We start from the raw sequence: 24,539 nt of genomic DNA on the forward strand, positions 1-24,539 counted from the left end.
GAAAGTCTGCATAGACGATATGTTGGTCAAATCGACACAAGCAGGGGATCATTTTCAACACTTGTCAGACACCTTTGAGATTCTCTGCAAGTACAACATAAAGTTAAACCCGAAAAAATATACTTTTGGCATTGCGTCAGGTAAGTTTTTGGGTTTCCTTGTTTCTAACAGAGGTATTGAAATGAATCCCGCAAAGATCAAAGTTATTGAGGAGATATCAGATATACTCACGAGCAAGAAAGAAGTGTAGAGATTAACAAGCAGGATAGCGGATCTGGGGAGGTTTATATCAAAATCATCAGAAAAAAGTTTAAAATTCTTTTCAGTGTTGAAGAAGCAAAATCAGTTTGAATGAACTGACGAGTGCCAGCAAGCTCTCAAGGACCTAAAGTTGTATCTATCAAACTCGCCTCTATTGGCCAAACCAAAAGACGGTGAAAGATAGCCCATTTACCTTGTTGTGTCAGAAGTAGCGGTAAGTGCGGTGTTGGTGCGAGAAGATAAAGGTAAACAATCCCTAATTTATTATGTTAGTAAATCTTTACTAGATGCTAAGACACAGTATCCACACCTAGAAAAGCTCGTGTTAGCGTTAATTATGGTATCTAGGAAGTTACGACCTTACTTTTAATGTCATCTTATTTCTGTTATAACAGATTTTCCCTTAAGAAACATACTGCATAAACATAAATTATCAGGTAGACTAGCTAAATAGGCAATAGAACTCAGTGAGTATGATATCATATATCAGCCGAGAACTGCAATAAAATCGCAGGTGTTAGCAGATTTTGTAGCGGATTTAGTTCCTAAGGCAGAGAAAGAACTACAGGTATTTATCGGAGCTAATCCGGGGACTTAGACTCTGTTTACTGACGGTTCCTCAAATGTTAAAGGCTCGGGTTTAGGAATTGTTCTAATTCCACCCCCAGGTGAAGTTATAAGACAAACAATAAAATGTTATCCAATCACTAACAATGAGGCAGAGTATGAAGCTGTGATTGCAGGCTTGGAATTGGCACGAGAACATGGTATCAAACAAATTATGATCAAAAGTGACTTGCAGCTGGTGGCTAATTAAATGAAGGGGACTTACATGGAAAGAGAAACGGGAATGCAGCAATACCTGGAAAAGGTACGAGAATTGCTTAGACAATTTCAGACATGGAAAGCCGTGCAAATACCCAGGGAGGAAAATGCAGAAGCATACGCAGACGCAGTGGCAAATCTCGCGTCAATCGCGGATGTAACAAATGTAGAAAATGCCATTGTGATACATTTGTTTCATTCGGCACTCGATCAAACCAAGAGTGAGGTAAATTTTAATAATTTAACTTAGGATTGGAGAAACGAATTTGTGAACTTTTTGCAATATGGTATCTTGCCTGAAGATAAGAAGAAGTCACAATTGCTATGACAGAAAGCTGTTTGGCACTGGTTAATTCGTGGAAATTTATATCGTATAATGTTTGGTGGACCTTTAGCTTGGTGCCTCGGTCCATCATAAATGGAGTATGTAATGAGAGAAGTACATGAGAGTCATTGCGGTAATCATGTCGGGGGAAGATCGTTGGTGAAAATATTAATAAGAGCGGGATAGCATTGGCCAAAAATGGAAGAAGAAGCAGAAAACTTTGTAGCTAGGTGCGATAAATGTCAACGATATGCCAATAACATGCACCGACCGACGGAGCTGTTGCATTCAGTTATTTCACCATGGCCCTTCATGAAATGAGGCATGAACATCGTAGGGTTGTTGCCTCAAGCTAAAGGAAAGATACAGTTTCTGTTAGTTTTAATAGATTATTTCTCAAAATGGGTAGAAGCATATGCTTTCAAACACGTGCGGGAAAAAGAAGTCAGGGATTTCATTTGGTGAAATATTATATGTCGATTTGGAGTTCCAAAGAAAATTGTATGTGATAATGGCCCACAGTTCATAGGCGCGAAAATCACAGAATTCTTCTAAAGTTGGCAAATCAAACGAATTACATCCGCACCTTACCACCCTGCGGCTAACAGACAAGCTGAATCAACAAATAAAGTTATTATTAATAACTTAAAGAAGAGATTGGAAGAATCAAAGGCAAATGGCCAGAAGTATTAGCATGGGTGTTATGGGCTTACCGAACAACCGCAAAAACTAGTACGAGAGAGACTCCGTTTTCACTTGTATACGGTGCAGAAACTGTGATTCCGGTGGAGATAGATGAACCAAGTATGAGGTACACGCATGCCACTGAATAGGCAAATAAGGAAGAGTTGCGGATAAATTTGGATTTATTAGAAGAAAAGAGAGAAGCAACATTAATTTGAATGACGTCTCAAAAATAGATGATTGAACGATATTATAACAGGGAAGATAATTTGAGGTACTTCAAGATTGGGGACTTCATCCTCAAAAAGGTGTTCTGGTCAACAAAAGCAGCGAATCCAGGAAAATTGAGCCCAAATTGGGAAGGCCCATATAGGGTTCGAGGCATCACTGGGAAAAGAGCATACAAGTTGGAAACCATGGATGGCAAGGTATTACCGCCGAACTAGAATGCAGTCCATTTGAAGAAGTATTACTTCTAAAACGAAGATAAGACCCACGGTCAGGTATCGCTCAAGTTCGATTTTATTTTGTTCTTTTGAATTTCACTAACCATTTTAGATGATAGGCAAAAAGTTGGCCCGTACCAAATAATGATATTAAACTTGAAAGACATGTGGAATACTAAATTATTCTCGGTCTAGATTATAACTTTTCTGATGGAGAAAAGGGTTATGCAGTCATCATCTAAGATATTACCTCTGAGTCTCATTTGTATTTTATTTTTAAGGGAAAGGACCAAAAGAAAGGAGTGATCCAGTGTTCGAGATTTTATAGTTTAAATCTCTAACACTGGGGGACTATGCATATAGAAGGAAGGAAAAGGAACCACAGGCATAGTTCAGCCTAAATCAAAACCTTGAAGAAACTTTTGAAAACTTTTCAAAGGAGTTCGAACTTGCAAAAAGGATGCAAGATATTTCCACGAGTTTCTAGGTTAAGGCCATAAATTTAGTAAATGGAGAATAGACCCGAATTTGTAAACCTGCTACAATGAAAGCCATTATGAATGTGTTGTATGAACAATTGCGAAAAGGATGTACGGAATCTATTTATTTGAAAGTTTAAAACATAAAACTTCCTCAAATTATTTCTCTTTTCATGTCTACTTCATGTTTCATATATTTGCACCAATATGAAGATGAGACGTCATCTTCATCACTGTCATTAATATAAAAGGACCATTTTTATAAAAAAATAAACCGTGTATATCAAAGTCACGGTCTATTAAAGTATTTTAAGTGCAAGAGAAACTTAAAAACTAAAAGGGCAAAAAGCATAATATGTGGCAAAAGCTATAAAGATATTTATATCATAAGTCCAAAAAGACAAGGGTAGCAAAAACAAACCTTCCAAACAAAAAGTTGTCCAAAACAATACATAAGGGAGTTCCAAGCTGTTACACCCTGTACGTTCCAAGGTGACGTATAATGAATACGAGACTTGTTAATCATGATTTAAATAAGTTTAAAGTCATAATATTACTATATATGATGTTTGGATAAAACACATAAAGTTTGAAAAAAATCGGATTAAAGTTACGGAAAACCTGACTAAAAATTTCCCCTATAACAGAGCTTTTTGAGAAATAAATTTTGTATGATATATGAGGTCTTTCTCGGACATATTATACACCAAATTTAAGGTCTTGGAATATAGTTTCCAACTCTCTTAACCGTTCGTTCATACGACATCCGGATAAAAAGATATAAGCGTCGGAAGATGGGCGAATGAGAGAGTGCCAAGCTAGCACCTTTTGACTTTTCAAAAGTTTGATAAATATGTTTTAACTCGTCTCTATATCTCTTCATTTTACTTAGAATCTGATCAGAGGCGCCATAAAAGAACGGTCCTTGAGCTCTCTAATAACTTCAAATAATACTAACATCCCGGGTACAAAATCGAGAAGCGATAACATCAGAACGATCCCTACGACGTAAGTATCACTATATCGCCTCTCTTTTTCTTTGTAGTTTGAATTTTAGAATGTATTTAATAGTTAATAAAATTCCTAATTTCTGTATTTAAACTATAAAATGTCAAGAAAAGTTGATAAATTTATTTCCTAATAGTTAGACCTCACGGGACGGTGATCGGAAGTCGTGAGTTCGAGTTATTTGACTTGTAGTGGACTATTTTGTGGGCTGTTTTGTGTTGCTTTTGGACTGTCTATTGTGCTGCTGATTTATGGAGTTTGGAAGGATAAAAATAGCGTGGAGAAATGCCACATGTGGTAGGGTAGTAGGTTGATCGCTCGTCGTTATAGTTGCAGGCTAATTGATAATTTGTTGATTGGGTGTATTATGGTATATTTGGAGGTTTTGTTGTATTGAAGGTCCCGGATTGTAATTAGGTTTGTTTTGAGTTGCTGATTGTATTATGTTTGTATATCGCCTATAGTAGGCTTGAGGGAGCAGTAAAATCAGGCGAAATGTTGCCCGTTTTATTTTAGAATCGAGTTATCGTTTGAGATATGTAATATACTACCGCCATCTAAATTGTACACGTATTTCATTGCTATAGGGTTGGTGCGCTAGTTGTCATAAGCTTGTTGTTGAGTTGCATTGACGACTTGAGGTATGTTAAGGCTATCCCTTCTTTCTTTTTGGCATGATCCAAATGATACAAGCGAAATGATCAAAATACGCAACTTTCATAAATGACTTTATTCATAGAAATACAGGGGGTTTCTATATTCTTGATTTTTCATGTGAATTATTATTATATCCTTTGTTCATGGGTCTCAAAAATATACATATTTGATAAAGTTTGTCCGAAAGGCATATTGATTTTATGATATTCGAAAAATCTTATTAACGTATTTCTTATGCATTTAATGCATTTATACATGTACATTGACCCATGACCAGAAGGCGTTATATACGCATATATTATATGTATATGGGATATGGGAAAAGGTTAAGGCATTATATACGCACCACCACCTGATCAGCTGGTATATGTTGATGATTTACCCACAGTGGCCGAGATGATATGATGGGATACTCTCAGAGGCTTGATAATGTTATGTACACCTATACCTATGTATGATATGACATTTACACGCATGTGCATGATATTATAAATATTTCAGGATTCACAAAGTTATTTAGACTCACAGGTGGAATTCTTTAACCCATGTTTCATCTATGTCTTTTATGTACTGATTTTCATGCTTTATATACTCAGTACATTATTCATACGGACGTCCCTTTTTGCCTGGGGACGCTGCATTTCATGCCCGCAGGTGCAGGTAGACAGGCTGACGGTCCCCCTTCTTAGGATCCTTGATCAGCGAGAGTTGGTGTGCTTCATTTGATCCGGAGTTGCTTTGAGTTTTGGTACGATGTGTTTACATATATATATATATATATATATAGGTACGACGGGGCCCAGTCCCGTCCTTTATACATTTGTACACTCTAATAGATGTCTGTAGATAGTCATGTATAGTTAGATAGTATGTGGCCTAGTGGTAATGCTCACAGTTTCCTCTTTTTTGTCCTCTTCTTTTGGTTTTTTGCTATTGTATTCTCTTTGTTTTAGTTGAGAGGATGCTCAATCTATGCCACTCTCTCCATTATGTATTGAGTGGGCTTGCTGGTAGAAACACTAATGTACTACTAAGAAACCAAATTAGATTGTGTCCAATGTTACCTTTCTTTTCCTCAGCTGATGCTACTAGGTTGTTCGTGGTCGTCGGCTAGCCCTACCGTATTCCATATATATATATATATATATATATATATATATATATATATATATGTATGTATGTATGTATGTACATATGTCTTTTGGGCATGTTTTCTCACGTAGGTTATTCATATAAATTAGTAGTTTATTTCCAGACTTTATGCATGACCTACACTTATTTCATGTTTATATCTTAGACGAATGCATAGGGGTGTTCGATAGGTAGAACTCGGGCACTCGTCACGGCCCATCGGTTTGGGTCGTGACAAAAGTGGTATCAAAGCAGTTCTGTCCTAGGGTTGTCTACAGACCGTGTCTAGTAGAGTCTTGTTTATGGGTGTGTTGTGCACCACACTTATAGACAAGAGGCTACAAGATATTTAGGATGGTTACTTTTCTTTCTTATATTAGATCGTGCGATATAAGAATTCATTTTCCTAACAACATGTTATGTTTTCAGCGATGCCCAAGAAGGCTACAGCCGCCCAGAAGGGCAAGTCCGTGGATGATGAGACTACACGTAGAGCGCCACGAGTTACCAGGTCTCGGGGAGAGTCGCATAGTGAGACTCCATCTCAGACTTCACATACCCTGCCCTCTCTAGAGGAGATCCGAGGGGCACCAGCTCCAGCACCCGCTCTAGTACCCCCAGCTCCTCATCCAGATGTACCGGGTCAGGAGATGAGAGATGTTATTTAGTTATTGACTCGATTAGTGGCCGCACAAGCTCGACGTCAGGAGGTTGGTATTGGTCATGCAGATAGGGCCATTAGTGCGAGGGTTCGTGATTTCATTAATTTGGACCCTCCGATATTCACTGGAGCAGATCCAAATGAGGACCCTCAGGTATTTATCGATAGGATGCAGAGGACATTGAGGGTAATGAAGGCCACTGCGACTGAGTCAGTTGAGCTAGCTTCCTATAGACTTTGGGATATTGCAATTAATTGGTACGAGTCTTGGGAGTTGTCTAGAGGTGAGGATGCCCTTCGAGCAGTATGGAAGGATTTTACAGAGGCTTTTCTTCGTCATTATTTGCCACCAGAGCTTAGACGGGCCAGAGTTGATAGGTTCTTGACCCTTCGACAGGGTAATATGAGTGTTCGGGAGTACAGCCTTCCGTTTGATTCTTTGGCTAGGTATGTTCCCACTATTGTAGCTAAGATGGAGGATCGGGTTCACCGGTTCATGATGGGGTTGGAGCCGCACCTGCTCAATGATTGTATGTTGTAGGGGTGGGCATAAAATCCGAAAAATCAAATTCCGAACCGGACCGAATTAATTCGGTATTTCGGTATCGGTTTATTCGGTATTTTGGTCCTATTTCGGTATAAGATTTTTAATTTTTCGGTATTTCGGTACGGTCCTCGGTATTGAGGTTTGGATATTTCGGTATACCGAAATACCGAATTATTTAAGTATAATTTCCTTCACTGCCAGCCCAAGTTATCAATTTTTAGCCCAACATTTCTAACTTGTTAGTTATTACCCTTAGCCAATAACCCACTGAGACTAAGCCCAACTCCCCAGCCTAACATTAGAAATTATTAGAAAAGTAAAGGAACTTCTCACATCTGTTGCTGTTATGCTCATTTATCACTTTATTAAAAAAAATTAATGATGTGATTTCTAGTATAAATTATTAGAAGTAAAGAAATTAAGAAAGTACTCACATTCTACTGTTATGCTCATGTAGTGATTTTTATTAGAAATTCTTAGAAGAAGTGAAGGTACTGCTCACATTTTGTTGTTGTTATACTCATTATCAAGTAATTAGGAATTTTTAATGAATTAGCTTAGCAGGCATTGTTTAGTTAACAAAGATATGGTACGATACCGAACCGTACCGAAACCGTACAGAACCAAACAAGAAGATACCGAACCGTACCGAACTATTTTGGTACGATATTTGGTATTCACAATTGATATACCGAATACCGAAATACCGAACCGAAATTTTCAAATACCGTACCGAAATACCGAACACCCACCCCTAGTATGTCGGTCTCATTTCATCCAAGCATTGATATTTCTCGTATTCAGGCATACGCTCAGGGTGTAGAGGAGCGTAAGCAGAGGGCCGATCGTGAGCATGATATGGGCCAGAGTAAGAGAGCGAGATCTTCAGGTCCTTCTGGTGAGTTTCGAGATGGTCAGAGACAGCAGTACCCGAGGTATCCAGCTCAGCCATCAGCCAGTGCACCCCCTCTGGTTTCCGGTAGGAGATTTGATCGTTCAACATATTCAGGGCCCAGTCAGAGTTCCAGGGCCTCTCGTTCTCAGTATAAGTGTGAGTCAAGTCAGATGAAGCCACCCTTGCCACGATGTGCTTAGTGTGGTAAGCATCATGTCGGGCATTGCCTCGTGGGGTTGGATATTTGTTATACTTGTGGTTATCCAGGCCACGTTATGAGAGATTGTCCGACGAGAGGTGGTGCAGGTATAGTTCAGCTAGCGAGATCTATAGCTGGTTCATCATCATCAGTACGCCCCTCTGGGCAAGGATCACAGGCACCAGCCGGTCATGGTAGAGGCAGAAGTGGAGCATCTAGCTCGAGCGGTCCTCAGAATCGCATTTATGCATTAGCGGGTCGACAGGATTAGGAGTCGTCACCTGATGTTGTTACAGGTATATTATCAGTCTCTCCATATGATGTATATGCATTGATTGATCCAGGTTCTACCTTATCGTATATCACTTCGTTGGTTGCTAGCAAGTTTGGGATAGAACCTGAGTTGATTAAACCTTTTGAGGTGTCTACACCTGTTGGGGATCCAATGATAGCTAGACGGGTATATAGAGATTGTATAGTAGGAGTTCTTAGTCGTTCTATAGTAACGGGCCTGATTGAGCTAGATATGGTAGAATTTGATGTTATAATGGGTATGAATTAGTTGGCTTCTTGTTATGCTAACGTTTATTGTAGATCAAAGATGGTTCGGTTCCAGTTTCCAGGGGAGCCAGTTCTAGAGTGGAAAGGTAATACTGCATCGCCGAGAGGTAGGTTTATTTCCTATCTCAAGGCAAGGAAGATGATCAGAAAGGGCTATATTTATCACTTTTTTCGGGTACAGGATGTGAAAGTAGAGTCACCGACCCTTCAATCTATCACGGTGGTTAATGAGTTTCCCGATGAGCTTCCAGGCCTTTCGCCAGAGCGGGAGATTGAGTTTGCTATTGACACATTACTAGATACTCAGCCGATATCTATTTCTCCTTATAGAATGGCACCTGTAGAGCTGAGAGAGTTGAAAGAACAACTGAGGGATTTTCTTGAAAAAGGCTTTATCAGACCCAGTACATCATCGTGGGGAGCACCTGTGTTATTTGTGAGAAAGAAAGATGGTTCCTTGCGAATGTGTATTGATTAAAGACAGTTGAATAAGGCGACGATCAAGAATAAGTACCCACTCCCGAGGATTGATGATTTATTTGATCAGTTGCAGGGTGCCAGGTGTTTCTCAAAGATAGACTTGAGGTCGGGGTACCATTAGGTAAGGGTTAGAGAACAAGATATTTCGAAGACAGCATTCAGGACTAGATACGGGCACTTTGAGTTTCGTGTTATGTCATTCGGTTTGACTAATGCCCCAGCGGTATTCATGGACTTGATGAACCGTGTGTTCAGACCCTTTCTAGATATGTTCGTGATTGTATTTATAGATGATATTTTGGTTTATTCTCTTTCAGAGGTCGAGCATGCAGATCATTTGCGTACTGTGCTCAGAGATCTACAAGAAAGGAAGTTGTATGCAAAATTCTCTAAATGTGAATTTTGGTTGAATTCTGTAGCCTTCCTTGGTCATATTATTTTGGGTAAGGGTATCCGGGTCGATACACAGAAGATTGAGGCAGTGAAGACTTGGCCTAGACCCAAAACACCGACAGAGGTTCGTAGCTTCCTAGGTTTGGCAGGTTATTACAGGAGATTTGTAGAGGGGTTTTCTTCCCTTTAAGCACCATTGACAAAGTTGACTCAGAAGGCAACCAAGTTTCAGTGGACTAATGCTTGTGAGCGGAGTTTCCAGGCATTGAAGGACAGATTGACTTCAGCACAAGTTCTGACACTTCCAGAAGGGACCGATGGTTATGCTATCTATTGAGACGCTTCGGGTGTTGTATTGGGTTGTGTATTGATGCAGCATGGTAAGGTTATCACTATGCTTCTAGACAACTAAGAAACCACGAGAAGAATTACCCCACCCATGATTTAGAGTTAGCCGCGGTGATTCATGCACTAAAGATGTGGAGGCACTATTTATATAGCATTCATGTTGATATCTATACGGACCATAAGAGCCTTCAGTATATATTCAAGCAAAAGGAATTGAATTTACGTCAGAGGCGATGGTTGGAGCTACTAAAAGACTATGATGTTGATATTTTATACCATCCAGGAAAGGCGAATGTAGTAGCCGATGCCCTCAGCCGTAGATCTATGGGTAGCTTATCATATTTACAGCCAGAGAAGAGTGAGATAACTTGTGAGATTCATCAGCTAGCTAATCTTGGAGTTCGATTATTAGATTCAGGTGGTACCGGAGTTACTATTCAGGACACGGCAACATCCTCTCTAGTAACTGAAGTGAAGGAATGCCAATATGAAGATCCTGTGCTAGCTCACTACAGAGATACAACCCCTCAAAAGGAGAAGACACCATTGGAGATTACAGGAGATGGAGTCCTCAGATATTGAGGTCGATTATGTATTCCTAATGTAGCAGGGTTGCGCCAGCAGGTTATGGGAGAAGCTCACCATTCTTGTTATTCCATTCATCCAGGAGCGACGAAGATGTATCATGATATCAAGGGAATATAATGGTGGGACGGAATGAAGAAGGATATAGCAGAGTTTGTTGCTTAGTGCCCAAATTGTCAGCAGGTTAAGATTGAGCATCAGAAACCCGGTGGATTATTGCAGGCTATAGAGATTCCGACTTGGAAATGGGAAGTGATTAACATGGATTTCATCATAGGCTTACCTCATACCCAGCGTAAGTTCGATTCTATATGGGTTATTATTGATAGACTTACAAAATCAGCCCATTTTCTGCCTGTCGGAACTACGTATTCAGCAGAGGATTATGCAAGGATTTATATTAAGGAGATAGTACGACTTCATGGTGTCCCTATATCTGTTATCTCAGATAGAGGTGCTCAATTTACAGCTAATTTCTGGAGGTCCTTCCAAAAAGGATTGGGGACTCAAATAAGTCTTAGTACAACATTTCATCCCCAAACAGACGGTCAGGCTGAGCGTACTATTCAGACACTAGAGGATATGCTACGGTCTTGTGTGATGGACTTCAAGGATAACTGGGATGATCATCTTCCACTTATTGAGTTCGCATATAATAATAGTTATCATTCCAGCATTCAGATGGCTCCATACGAAGCTCTTTACAAACGAAAGTGTAGGTCACCTATCGGATGGTTCGAGGTTGGGGAAACTAAGTTAGTAGGACCAGAGTTGGTACAACAGGCAGTTGAGAAGATTAAGCTTATACGGGAAAGTCTATTAGCAGCTCAGAGTCGTCAGAAGTCATATGCAGATAATCGATGACGAGGCTTGGAGTTTCAGGTAGATGACTGGGTATTCCTAAAAGCATCACCGATGAAAGGCGTTATGAGATCGGTAAGAAAGGAAAGCTTAGCCCTCGGTACATGGGACCTTATAAGATCATACGCAGAGTAGGCCAGGTAGCATATGAGTTATACTTGCCTTCCAACTTGGAGTCAGTACATCCAGTTTTCCCCATGTCTATGCTCCGCAAGTGTATTGGAGATATTTCTAGAGTCGTTCCAGTTGACGATATTCAGGTCACAGAGCATATATCATATGAGGAAGCTCTCATTGCTATACTAGATAGACAAGTTCGGAGATTGAGAACTAAAGACGTATCTTCGGTTAAAGTACTTTGGAGGAACAATAATGTGGAGGAGATGACTTAGGAAGCTGAAGAAGACATGAAGTCTAGGTATCCTCCCTTGTTTCCGCTTCCGGAGGAGGATCGGACTGATACATCACAGCCTTAGGTACGTATATGGTACTTGATTCTTATGTTAGTTATTGTTATTGATCGTGTAAGACCATTGGTGTTATTGATGATTGTGGAACTGTGTGGCTTTGTATTGTTGGGTTTTCTATCTAACAGGTTGGTAGTGGTACCATTACAGAGGAGACTCTGCCAAAATTTCTATAAATCTCTAGGAGTTTAACATTCGAGGACGAATGTTTCTAAGGGGGGAAGATTGTTACACCCTGTACGCCCCAAGGTGATGTTTAATGAATATGAGACTTGTTAATCATGATTTAAATGAGTTTAAAGTCATAATAAGACTATATATGATGTTTGGATAAAACACATAAAGTTTGGGGAAAATCGGATTAAAGTTGCGGAAAACCCGACTAAGAAATTGCCCTATAATAGAGATTTTTGAGAAATAAATTTCATATGCTATATGAGGTCTTTCTCAAACATATTATATACCAAATTAAATGTCTTGGAATGTAGTTTCCAACGCTCTTAACCGTTCATTCATACGACATCCGGATAAAAAGATATAAGCATCGGAAGATGGGCGAATGAGAGGGTGCCAAGCTAGCACCTTTTGACTTTTCAAAGGTTTGATAAATATGTTTTAACTCGTCTCTCTCTCTTAATTTTACTTAGAATCTGACCAGAGGCACCATAAAAGAATGGTCCTTGAGCTCTCTAATAGCTTCAAACAATACTAACATCCCGGGTACGAAATCGAGAAGCGATAACATCAGAACGATCCCTACAACGTAAGTATCACTATATCGCCTCTCTTTTTCTTTGTAGTTTGAGTTTTGGAATGTATTTAATAGTTAATAAAATTCTTAATTTCCGTATTTAAGCTTTAAAATATCAAGAAAAGTTGATAAATTCATTTCCTAATAGTTAGACCTCACGGGACGGTGATCGGAAGCCGTGAGTTCGAGTTATTTGACTTGTAGTGGACTGTTTGGTGTTGCTTTTGGGCTGTCTATTGTGCTGCTGATTTATGGAATTTGTAAGGATAAAAATGGCGTGGAGAAACATCACATGTGGTAGGGTAGTAGGTTGGTCGCTCATCATTGTAGTTGCAGGCTAATTGATAATTTGTTGATTGGGTGTATTATGGTATATTTAGGGGTTTTGTTGTATTGAAGGTCCTGGATTGTAATTAGGTTTGCTTTGAGTTGCTGATTGTATTATGTTTGTATCTCGCCTATAGTAGGCTTGAGGGAGCAGTAAAATCAGGGGAAATGCTGCCCGCTTTATTTTAGAATCGAGTTATCGTTTGAGATACGTAATATACTACCGCCATCTAAATTGTACACGTATTTCTTTGCTATAGGGTTGGCGCGCTAGTTGTCATAAGCTTGTTGTTGAGTTTCATTGACGACTTGAGATATGTTAAGACTATCCCTTCTTTCTTTTTGGCATGATCCAAATGATACAAGCGAAACGAACAAAATACGCAACTTTCATAAATGACTCTATTCATAGAAATACTAGGGGTGCCTATATTCTTGATTTTCCATGTGAATTATTATTATATCCTTTGTTCTTGGGTCTCAGAAAAATACGTATTTGATAAAGCTTGTCCGAAAGGCATATTGATTTTATGATATTCGAGAAATCTTATTAACATATTTCTTATGCATTTCATGCATTTATACATGTACATTGACCCATGACCAGAAAGCGTTATATACGCATATATTATATGTATATGGAATATGGGAAAAGGTTAAGGCATTATATACCTACCACCACCTGATCAGCTGGTACACGTTGATGATTTGCCCATAGTGGCCGAGATGATATGATGGGATGCCCTCAGAGGCTTGATAATGTTATGTACACCTATACCTATGCATGATACGATATTTACACGCATGTGCAAGATATTATAAATGTTTCAGGATTCAAAAAGTATTTAGACTCACAGGTGAAATTCTTTACCCCCATGTTTCATCTATGTCTTTTATGTACTGATTTTCATGCTTTACATACTCAGTACATTATTCGTACTGACGTCCCTTTTTGCTTGGGGACGCTGCATTTCATGCCCGTAGGTGCAGGTAGACAGGCTGACAGTTCCCCTTCTTAGGATCCTTGATCAGCGAGAGTTGGTGTGCTCCATTTGATCCGGTGTTGCTTTGAGTTTTGGTACGATGTGTTTACATATATATATATATATATAGGTACGACGGGGCCCAGTCCCATCCTTTATATATTTGTACACTCTAATAGAGGTCTGTAGATAGTCATGTATAGTTAGATAGTATGTGGCCTTGTCGGCTAGCCCTACCGTATTCCATATATATATATATATATAGCCCTACCGTATATATATATATATATATGTCTTTTGGGCATGTTTTCTCATGTAGGTTGTTCATATGAATTAGTAGTTTATTTCCAGACTTTATGCATGACCTACACTTATTTCATGTTTATATCTTAGATGAATGCTTAGGGGTGTTCGATAGGTAGAACTTGGGCACTCGTCACGGCCCATCAGTTTGGGTCGTGACACAAGCAAAAACCAACAAACAAGAAAAGGGTTGAACATCAGCTTCACCAGGAACGAGTCCATCTCCATTACCCTTAGAACCTTCATCTTCAGGTGTGAAAAAGCTTTAACGTTTATGAATTTGTTCAATTGCTTCTCTGGCCTTAGCAATCTCAGCGTTAATGTCAGAACCTTCCTGGCTGGCTTCAGTTAAAGTCTCGAGGCGAGTGTTCAAAAGATCTAAGCTAACATCCAGTGATGACTTATCCTCGAGGGCTTCATAGTCCTTCTCCCACTGATCAATTTCAGCTCTCAACTCTTCTTTTTCTGCTTCCGAGGCTTCATAAGTTATCTTCAAAGGAGCAAGAGAACTTTCCAAGAACTGAATTTTATCTGTAGAGGTGTGGAGATCTTCCTGAGCTTGGGTAAGCGTTTGAACCAATTCACCCGCGTAAACCTCTTTTTGATTGAGGAGCTCTTTCAAACCCCTTATCTCTTCGGCAGCCTTGGAAAGTTGTTCAGCAAAAAAGGATTCTAGTCTATCCTTATCCTTCTCAACTTGACCAGAAGAAGCTTTTAGAACCGCTAACTCAGCGGATACCATTCTCATTTGTTGTTCCAAAGCTTATTTCTCTTCTGCAAGAACGTCCTTTTCCAACTGAAGACCTTCAAATTGTTCTCTCAAGTTATCAACCTCAGTACGCAATTCAATTAGTTGCTGATCAGTCCAAGAGACCCTTTTCATAAGCTTCGTGCCTATCAAATCAATCTACAAAAAAGAGGGAGAGTTACGAATGAGGTAAAGGAAGGAAGGGAATGTAAGTAAATTTATACCTTAAGAGAAGAGTGAACAATGTCATTCATTAAGGTCAAGAAATTGTGACCCTCTAACTTCTTCTTCTCCACGGGTCCTAATAATGGCTTCAACCACACGTTAGCTTGTCTAGACTTCCTCAATAAATTTCCACCATCGAGGACTTCAATCACAACCTTTTTCATTTCCCTCATACTACTAGAAGGCTCATCTTCTATATGAGAAGCAACAACGGGAGCAACCACTGGAGTAACACCGGAAAAAGACACAGGGGGTTAACGGTAGATAAAACTGTAAGGGAAGCAAGTGGAAATTCTTCAGAAACAGGCCCGAGGCCTTCTTCACCCCCAAAGCCATGGGCGAATAACCTTTCAACAGGACGTGATGGGGGATTAGCTGTGTTATCAACGTCTTCATCGAAAATTTCTAAAGGGGCATTCTCTGGCTCATCAATGAGTCTGAAAGGAATTGAACTTGATGGGGAATCATAAGAGACAGGGGTTTCATCATCAGAAACCACGCGTCTCCTCACACGTGGTGTTCTCACCAAAGAACCTTCTTCTACATACTCTTCATCATCAGACCCACGGGCTTTGACAGTTATCCTATTGGAGGAAGAAGCACTCAAAATCCGCTCTTGAGCAAAACTTACAGAAAGCCTGATTGATGGAACAGATGCGGGGTTAATGCCACAAATAGCAAAACCTAATAAAAAAGAGGGGAATGACGAAAAATTTATGTATAAACATGTAAAGGAGGAGAGAGATTGCAAAGATAAAGAGTACTCGGAGTCTTCACTTTTCAACCAAATTTCTGTGAAAGAAATTTCCAAGATCTTTTGTCCATAGGAGTAGTAGTCAACATTTTTTCTACCCAAGCACGGAAGTCAGAAATTTCTTCAAAGACTTCCATGGTTGCTGAAAAAATGAATATGTGGTTACATGAAGGAATTCAAGGCAACAAAAAAAACTTACGTGCAAAGTTCTATTTTTCTGGAAAAGGCATATTTTCTTCATCCACTAACGCACTACTGGGGGCAACAATAAAGCGGGCGTACCAGCCACGGTCACGGTCATCCTCGGGGCTAACTAAAACCCTTTTACTTCTAGCCACGAGGGAAAAGACCCTTTCACGAAAAAACTTAGGAGAGTAAATATGAAGTAACTGACAGAAGGTAAAAGGAACGGAAACTAAATCCGACAAATAGCGAAGGCATGCCACAACCCTCCACACGATGGGACCAATTTGTCCAAGGCAAACATTAAAATAGCGACAAAACTCGACAATCACTGGATCAATGGGAGGCTAGAACCCTAAAGTGAAAGGGTAGGTATAAACGAAAGAAAAGCCAGTATGGTAAGAGGTGATTCTTTGATTGGCACCAGGAATTAAAACTGAAAAATCCGGTTTCCAACTACATTCTCGTCAAACTAAATAATGCTATAGAAGAAACTTGATTCTTCATGGTCTCACGATCTGACACAAAAGAAAACTCTTTAAGGAACAATATCAGAAACCGTAGACTCACGCATAGGTTCATTCAGGTCCCTATTTTTAGAAGAAGATCTAAGGGTCAAAGGAGCTCTAGGTCTAGAAGAAGATGGCCCGGCGAAACTACTTTGAGAAGTAGAACCACGAGTAGATAACAAACCAAGATTGCGGAGTCTACCACCTCTCCTACTCCTAGTAGAGGCAGTAGAAGGAGCAAGCTCGTCGAAGATCACAACTTTGCGAGGGCCTAGTGTTGAAGAAGACATGTTTAACAAAGAAAATACAGAGAAAAAATACAAAAATACGAAGAAGGGTTAAGATGGTGGATATAGAGAAGAATGAAGAAGATTTTAAGAAATAAAAAAGGATAAAGTATTTATAATGAGATACAACTGTCGTTAAAATTGGTCATTATGAAGTGTCATAATGGAACTGTCACTTCGTGACTGACACAGCCGCAGAAAAAACCCTAAAAAAGTGCTGAGAAACTGCAGAACTAATCATAAGAAGCCATGTGGCATGGGTATTAAATAAATGTGACATACATCGCATCGATTCTAAAGGAAGCATAATGATACTCGAGAAACTACGACAACGAATTCCCGCCATAAGAACTTACCACTTCCCGAATATTCAGTTGAGAATATTCAGAAAGTTGAGGGACTATCTATATTGGTGGAAAAGGCATGACACGTGGACTATCAATAAGCTGGCGGGGCATGGTTGTGGAACATCGATGTAACGACAAGTGGCGTTCTTAATTAGACGAGTTAAAGAATGCGAAAAGGGAACGAGAGAAACACCCAAGGGGTTACATTGAGGAAAAAATCAGACCTGACCGCTGTGAAAGGAAAAACAGGAACGAAATGAATAAAGATTGTGAAGAAGGGAAGATACATAAACCTGTCATAAATAAGGAAGGGAAATCGGTACAGTTACAAGGAATCTTTAATCATAAATATTTCCATTATGATCGTACATGGTAATGGACAATCAAGGTAATTAATATCATTAGTAATCCCAAATTAAGTAAGGGAACCGTTATAATTGTATGCTCCTATATAAGGACTGAAATCTCATTTGTAATGGCAAGAAACAATTATTATTGAAATTTATACAGTTATTCTTTGCTTTACTCTCAAAGTTCTAAATCGTAATTTTGGGAGTGATTATCAGTTCATTTCGTATTTTCTTTGTCAATTATTTCCATTCCTTGATCTGTTCTTTCAAATTGTTGGGAAAGTGAAGTAAATCTTGGTTATCAGTAGCCCGATTTTTTCTAGATATTTTCTTTGACCGAGAAATCTATTTTTGGTTAAACAAGTTTAGCAATGGAAGAAACAAAATAGTTGCAAGAGATACAGAGCAAACTTTGACAAATTAACAAAATTTTAAGTTAAAATACAAAATTTGTTACTTGAAAGACTACTATGATACAGTTAGAAATAACAATAAGGGTCGTTTGCTTCATGGCATAAAGTTGATATCCTGGTATAGAAATTAGGACTAAATTTATTTCATGTTTTGTTATAGGAATTAACTAATCGTGGGATAAATTTTATATTAAAATGTTAGAATTAGTTAATCCATATAGAAGGTGGGAGAGTTATTAGCTAATCTTATGGGATATCCCAGCCTATGAAATATCTGGGATATTCCACTATTGTACCAAACGGCCCCTTAATGGTTATTACGAGTTATGAAATAGTTTCATCTTTGTGGAAATAACACCATGTAGTCACTTTTAAGCATGCTATTTAAAATATATTCACAGTTTACAATATATTTAAAGATTAATCAATTTTGCTCAAACATCAGGACACGACGTCCTAAAGTTTAAATCTCAAAGTTCAAACTTCTAGACATCGTGTCCTAAAATTCAAAAATTGTGTCCAGAAGTTCGAATCTTATATCCTGAATTTTAAATTAGTAGCTCAGAAATTCAGGACACTTATTCCTGAATTTCAAATTAACAGCTCAAAAATTCAGGACACTAAGTCTTGAATTTCCAAATTCAGGATACTTAGTCCTAAAGTTTGGATGAATTGACTAATCTTTAAATACATTATAAATTGTGAATATATTTTAAATAGCGAACTTAAAAGTGGCTATTGGTGTAATTCGTCCTTTCATCACTCACTTCAGTATTTATATCCTATGTGGTTGTGCAACTATGACTAACTAATGAGAATAAATGAAAACACTCATATAGAACTAGTTCCTCTGCACATTTGGAATTTCAAACTTGATAGTGTGGGTGCCATAGCTACTGTACAACACCAAGGACAAAGTCATCAAACTAATTTCAGAAAGATCTGCAAAGAAAATTTTATGTTTAAAAGGTAATAGTATATACAAGAAAGAACCTTTTACATCATGTGTAGATATTTATTTATTAAATCCGTCTCCAAAGGAAATGAAAGTTGAAATAATATCACTTTGTATGCTTGTAAATCTTGAAAAGGTGCTTTGCTACATTATAATTCTTGTCTCAATCTGATTAAGTCGTATTTTGCTTTCTTAAGAGGGAAAGCAACTTGTAGTGACTAGATCTTAAACAATAAACAAGAGAAGGGCTTCTATCTTTTTCAAAAGTTAGATTTAAAGGTTACTTCAAAAGGCTCTACCTTTAAAGCCTCAACTTTTGTCATTACGATTCTTTTACAAATATTTGAAACTAATACTATCGAGTATTCACATTTGGTGTGATTTTTAGAGTAAGGATTCGCAACTAGAATATAGTATGGTTAATGGACCATAATTCCCCTGAAAGGGGATTACTCAATGCCATTGGAATTTTGAAATAGATTTATCCTTCATCTTTCGAGTTTACTAGCTCTTATATTAACTACGGAATCACGATGAGCTCGACCGAAAAAGTATGCAGGGATTTTGAACGTGCAGTGTCTCATATGTAGGATCTCCTGGTCATCCTTACATGTTATAACACTTATCTTACTAATCTCTATTTCTAGAAGTACTTCTTTTTCTCTTTAATAACAAGGTAAGTTCAAAAACGGACAAAATTATCCTATCCTTGCAAATCACACATAATATATAAACCGTATTAAACAAGTCCGATACGATAAATTTTCACTAAGAATATTGTTGGTAGAAAAAAACGATCCCAAGACTCACGTGAGAAATCACTCATTTAACCGACCCTTAAGAGTGATATAATAATTTCATTTTCTACTTACTAAATAGCCCCTATGGAGGAATCATTTTATAACTCTCCCTAGAATCAAGATGGTAGGCAGGCCATATTTCCCTGCAAACAAAATTAAACAAATCACAAAAGTCCAAAACCTGCACTCGGCACTGTACTCCAACACCACGTTCACTTTTCCCTCAGATACTGCAAATTCTTCTTCCTTAGTCAAAAGCATTTCTGGCCTTTTGGGTCCCCCAACTCCCCACTATCTCAGTATTCCTCTAATTCCCCCTATGTTTTTTTAATCATTATCATCTCTCCAACTTCAACTCAAATCTACATCATTAAAATAGTACTACTACTTACAGAACTATACAACAAAAATTCAAGACTCTTTATTATTCTACTAGCAGTAAGTACTATTCCATTAGATCCATTAAAAACATTGTACTAATCCTCAAATGATTATCCAACTGTAAAGCAAGATCCACCACTCCCCCTTAAAAAAAAAAAAGAGTAAATACAAAATCATAGGGAACTTAACAAAAACCAGTTGAACCTAGCAAAGTCCTCAACTTTCTCCTTCATTTTCCTGAAACTTCTCTGCCCCAAGTGAGTTAGAACCTTAAACTAGAGAATACAATGACTTCAAGACAGCCACTTCCTTCAAATCCAAGACATATGACAAGTACAATTTTCCTCGTTATTACAACCTTAGCTTCACTTATAATCCTCTTTGCTATTCTTTATTTTCTTTACTATCTTTGGTATTCTTTAGTACACCGTTCTCGTACTAATCCCTTTGATTCAAATACACCTCTTGTTAAGCTCCACAGGTTCAGTTACAAAGAGCTAAAATCAGCTACTGAAGGTTTTAGTGATTCTACTTCAATTGGAAAAGGTGGATCCGGAACTGTATTCAGAGGAATTCTTGAAGATGGGAAATTGGTAGCAGTTAAGTTACTGGATTCTGCTTCATTCCAAAGTGAAAGGGAGTTCCAAAATGAGCTTCAAATTCTTGGTGGGATAAAATCTCCTCTTATAGTTTCCCTTCTTGGTTATTGTGTAGAGAAAAGTAAAAGACTTGTTGTATATGAGTATATGCCTAATAGAAGTTTACAAGAATCCCTTTTTTCTGAGTCAAATTTGTGCATGAATTGGAGTAGAAGATTTGATGTCATTCTTGATGTTGCTAAAGCATTGGCATTTTTACATATTGATTGTGACCCACCAGTGATTCATGGGGATGTGAAGCCTAGCAATGTGCTGCTTGATTCAGAGTATAGAGCTAAGCTTTCTGATTTTGGGTTGTCAAGATTGAAACTTGAGGAAGAATTTGGTGTTGATTTGTTCAGTCAAGAATTGGGCAAGAGTCAAGAGCTGTGGAAAAGTCAAGATCTTTCTGGGAATTTAGGGGCATTAACTACAGGAACTGAGACTCCAACACCTATTGGGACACCTATGGAAAGTCAAGATGAGGTAGATTTTGCTATGGCTTTACAAGCTTCTTCTTCTTCTAAAGGTAGTAAAAGTTTCCAAAATATTAGAGCTTTTGGCTTGAATTCTGTGACCCATAATTTAAGTTTCTTTAATGAAAATGATGCCACATCTAGGAATGTTAAAGGAAAGGAAGTTTCAATTATTGAAAATGGTGTAGCTAGTTATGAAGAGGAGCTTAGCAGTTTTAACCATAGTAAAAAGTTGGACTTGTGTACTGCTTTAAGTGGAGATGATAAAGCAAGAAATGTCAAACAATGGGGTAAAGATTGGTGGTGGAGACAAGATGGTAGTGGTGAATTATGTAGCAAAGATTATGTAATGGAATGGATTGGAAGCCAAATTTGCCCATCAACTAATCCTGAATGGGACTTAGAAAAAAAGTGCTCTCCTCATAAAACCAGTTTGGATATTTCAGCACCTATGAGTAAATTTGAGGAAGTCCAAGAAACCACATTACATGAACAAGAGTTAGAGATTCCCAAGAAAGAGTCCGAGAAGGAGATAAAGGGGAAAGCGCATAACAAGAAGCCGAGGAAGATGAAAGAGTGGTGGAAAGAAGAGCACCTTGATGAACTAAGCAAGAAGAGTAAGAAGGCCAAGAGGTTAGAACATTACTGCAAAAAGCGGTTCAAGATTCCACATTTTGATATTGGTAAACGCTTTCGATTCAAGAGAAAGAGAAATTTCAGAATGCAGGACCAGAATGCAGATGATCCGGATGCAGAATTCAGTTTTAGGAAAGGTTGGAGGAGAAAGAATTCGCGCTCAGTTGGTAGTGATATGTGGAGTGGTGATCTATTCAGTCGAGAGTTGAGCAGCACGACGAGCATGAGAGGTACATTATGCTATGTTGCACCAGAATATGGAGGGTGTGGTTACTTAATGGAAAAAGCTGATATATACAGCTTTGGAGTTCTTATCCTTGTAATAGTCTCAGGTCGGAGGCCTTTACATGTTCTTAATTCACCAATGAAACTTGAGAAAGCAAATTTGTTAAGCTGGTGTAAGCAGTTAGCTAATGCTGGAAATGTGTTAGAACTTGTTGATGAGAGACTAAGAGATGACTACAACAAAGAGCAAGCAAGTCTTTGCATTAACTTAGCACTTGCTTGCTTACAGAAAATGCCCGAATTGCGGCCTGACATTAGTGACATTGTTAGGATTTTGAAAGGTGAGACGGAGTTACCATCTCTCCCTTTCGAATTCTCTCCCTCCCCGCCTTCGAGAAATTTCAGTAGATCAAGGAGACGACAGAAGAGTTGTGCAGAATAGGTTTCCTTTTTGAAAATTACTTGTTCATGTTGAGAAAAGTTCTCAAGTGTGTATGTTTAGAATCTGAATCAGTTGTTTTTTTATGTAAATAAGGTGATTTTTTTTAACTGACTTACTGTTGATTAATAACTGCATACTGCCAATACTAACAATGGCATATTTTTAGTCCTTCAAAAGAAATCCCCTATTTGTCCTTAGCAACATAATGGTAACATATAGACCGTCCTAACTTTTTTATCTATAGATGGTTTTCCTGATATTTCGTACTATCACACCCCTTAGGTTGCGACCCTTCCTCGGACCTTGCGTGAATGCGGGATGCTTTGTGCACTGGACCGCCTTTTTTCCAGCTGCGTTTTGATACTTGTAACATTTTAAAATTTCAATTTTCTCTAGAGAAAAACAAGACTCCTCATTATGTTCTATTTCTAAAGAAGAAAAGGAAAAGGTCTTTCAGTGGAGGAGAGGGAGTTGTATATGGAGGGAAAACAGGAGATATTGATAGTTTCTACTTTGACTTGGTTTAAAAACCAAAATGCTTCTCCCTTTATTATGAAGTTATAGTTTGGTCCACTTCATAAAAATCTGACCAATATAGGCAGTTTTTCACTTCATAAGAACTTCAAGTTGTATATGGAGGGAAAACAGAAAGGTAGAAGACATTATTAGCTTCTATTTTGACTTAATTTAAATATTTTCTCCCTTCTTCATAATGATAGTTTGGTCCACTTCATAAAAACCTCAGCTGTTTGGTAAACTATAATTCAGTTTTGCTTGGACCAGACAGGACCACTATTTTTTTTCCTATTCAGTGGGTGTTATCCGCTTTGGAGCTCAAACATATTTGCATTTCAAAAAGGCAATTTAATTTTCAAAATTCAAATATAAGACTTATGGTTAAGAATGAAGATACACTTACCACCCACCGTAGAAAAGGATATCGCCTAAAGTTTATGAGTTCATCTAAACTCATAACTTTAATGAGTATAGATATATATGTATAAAAAATTATTAAAATTCTACCAAATATCATATTTGGACTCATAGTTTTAATAGTATAATGAGTTTGGTACAAGTTTGAACTTTGAACCTATTCAATTTAAATCCTGGATCCGTCTGTCTCACCACACCCTTAGTTAGTGATCAGACGGTCCACAGTTCAAGTATTTCTCTCGGGCTACTGCGCAATAACTTCTAAAAGAATTCGATTACCTAACTTCTTAGAACTAAAAAATATATACAATAATTTTTCCTTTAAAAATTATTAGCAAGGAGTGTGAACTGGGGAAAGACTCAATTCGTAAAATGGTTAAACATAATCGCAATCCTTAGCGCATTATTAATTGCAAAAAATATTGTTGATTACTTAAATATTTTAGACCATCCGTAGGGCGATTACGCCTTACCAGAGCAATATTCGCTAGATAGTATATTTTTATTGTTGATAGTGAAATTTCAATGTTAGACTTTACGTGTGTTATCTTTTCATCTTCCAGAAGAGAATGTCAATGGCATTTAAATATATTGTGCACTGGCTTTAAATAAACAATTGTTAGATATTTTCAAACAAAAATCTGATTAATTAGTTAGTTAAAATCTTTTCAGCAGATTTGTTTTTGCGATATTGCTACGCACATTGGAGTTCCCTTGTATAATCCAAACTATGGAATTAGCAAAAAGTTGGTAGATTGTCTTTTCAAATATGGTAAAAGGATTCCTCGAGATTCTGTGATCCTTAGCAGGACTTTTGCGATTTACTAAATAATATATACTTTTTAAATTCCTTTCATCTCCAACATGTTTTGATAATTTGCCTAATTATAATACATGATCCTTTCCTGATATATTGTTTTCCTCTAATCTCATAATATAGGAGATTAGAGCAATGTTAGGCACCCAACAATTAAGTTATTCATGAGCTGGGACCCGCTTAACTTAGTTGGGTTAGAGAGAGTGTGGTAATCCCTCCGTTAATTTGCCACACAAATACTAA

General features: G+C 38.0%; 1 protein-coding gene across 1 annotated transcript; it reads left to right on the top strand.

Annotated features, from left to right (window-relative positions):
- Positions 1-20,134: 20,134 nt before the first annotated feature.
- On the top strand, positions 20,135-22,653 carry LOC104108388 (putative receptor-like protein kinase At1g80870). The gene has a single exon (XM_009617410.4). The coding sequence runs from the start codon at positions 20,417-20,419 to the stop codon at positions 22,544-22,546; it is 2,130 nt and encodes a 709-aa protein (XP_009615705.1). The 5' UTR covers positions 20,135-20,416; the 3' UTR covers positions 22,547-22,653.
- Positions 22,654-24,539: the final 1,886 nt, after the last annotated feature.

Source organism: Nicotiana tomentosiformis, chromosome 3 (assembly GCF_000390325.3).
Source record: "Nicotiana tomentosiformis chromosome 3, ASM39032v3, whole genome shotgun sequence".
Lineage (NCBI taxonomy): Eukaryota > Viridiplantae > Streptophyta > Magnoliopsida > Solanales > Solanaceae > Nicotiana > Nicotiana tomentosiformis.

What these genes read in the sequence shown, in the direction of transcription:
- LOC104108388 (XM_009617410.4), top strand. Translation starts at nt 20,417, where the DNA reads ATGACTTCAAGACAGCCACTTCCTTCAAATCCAAGACATATGACAAGT.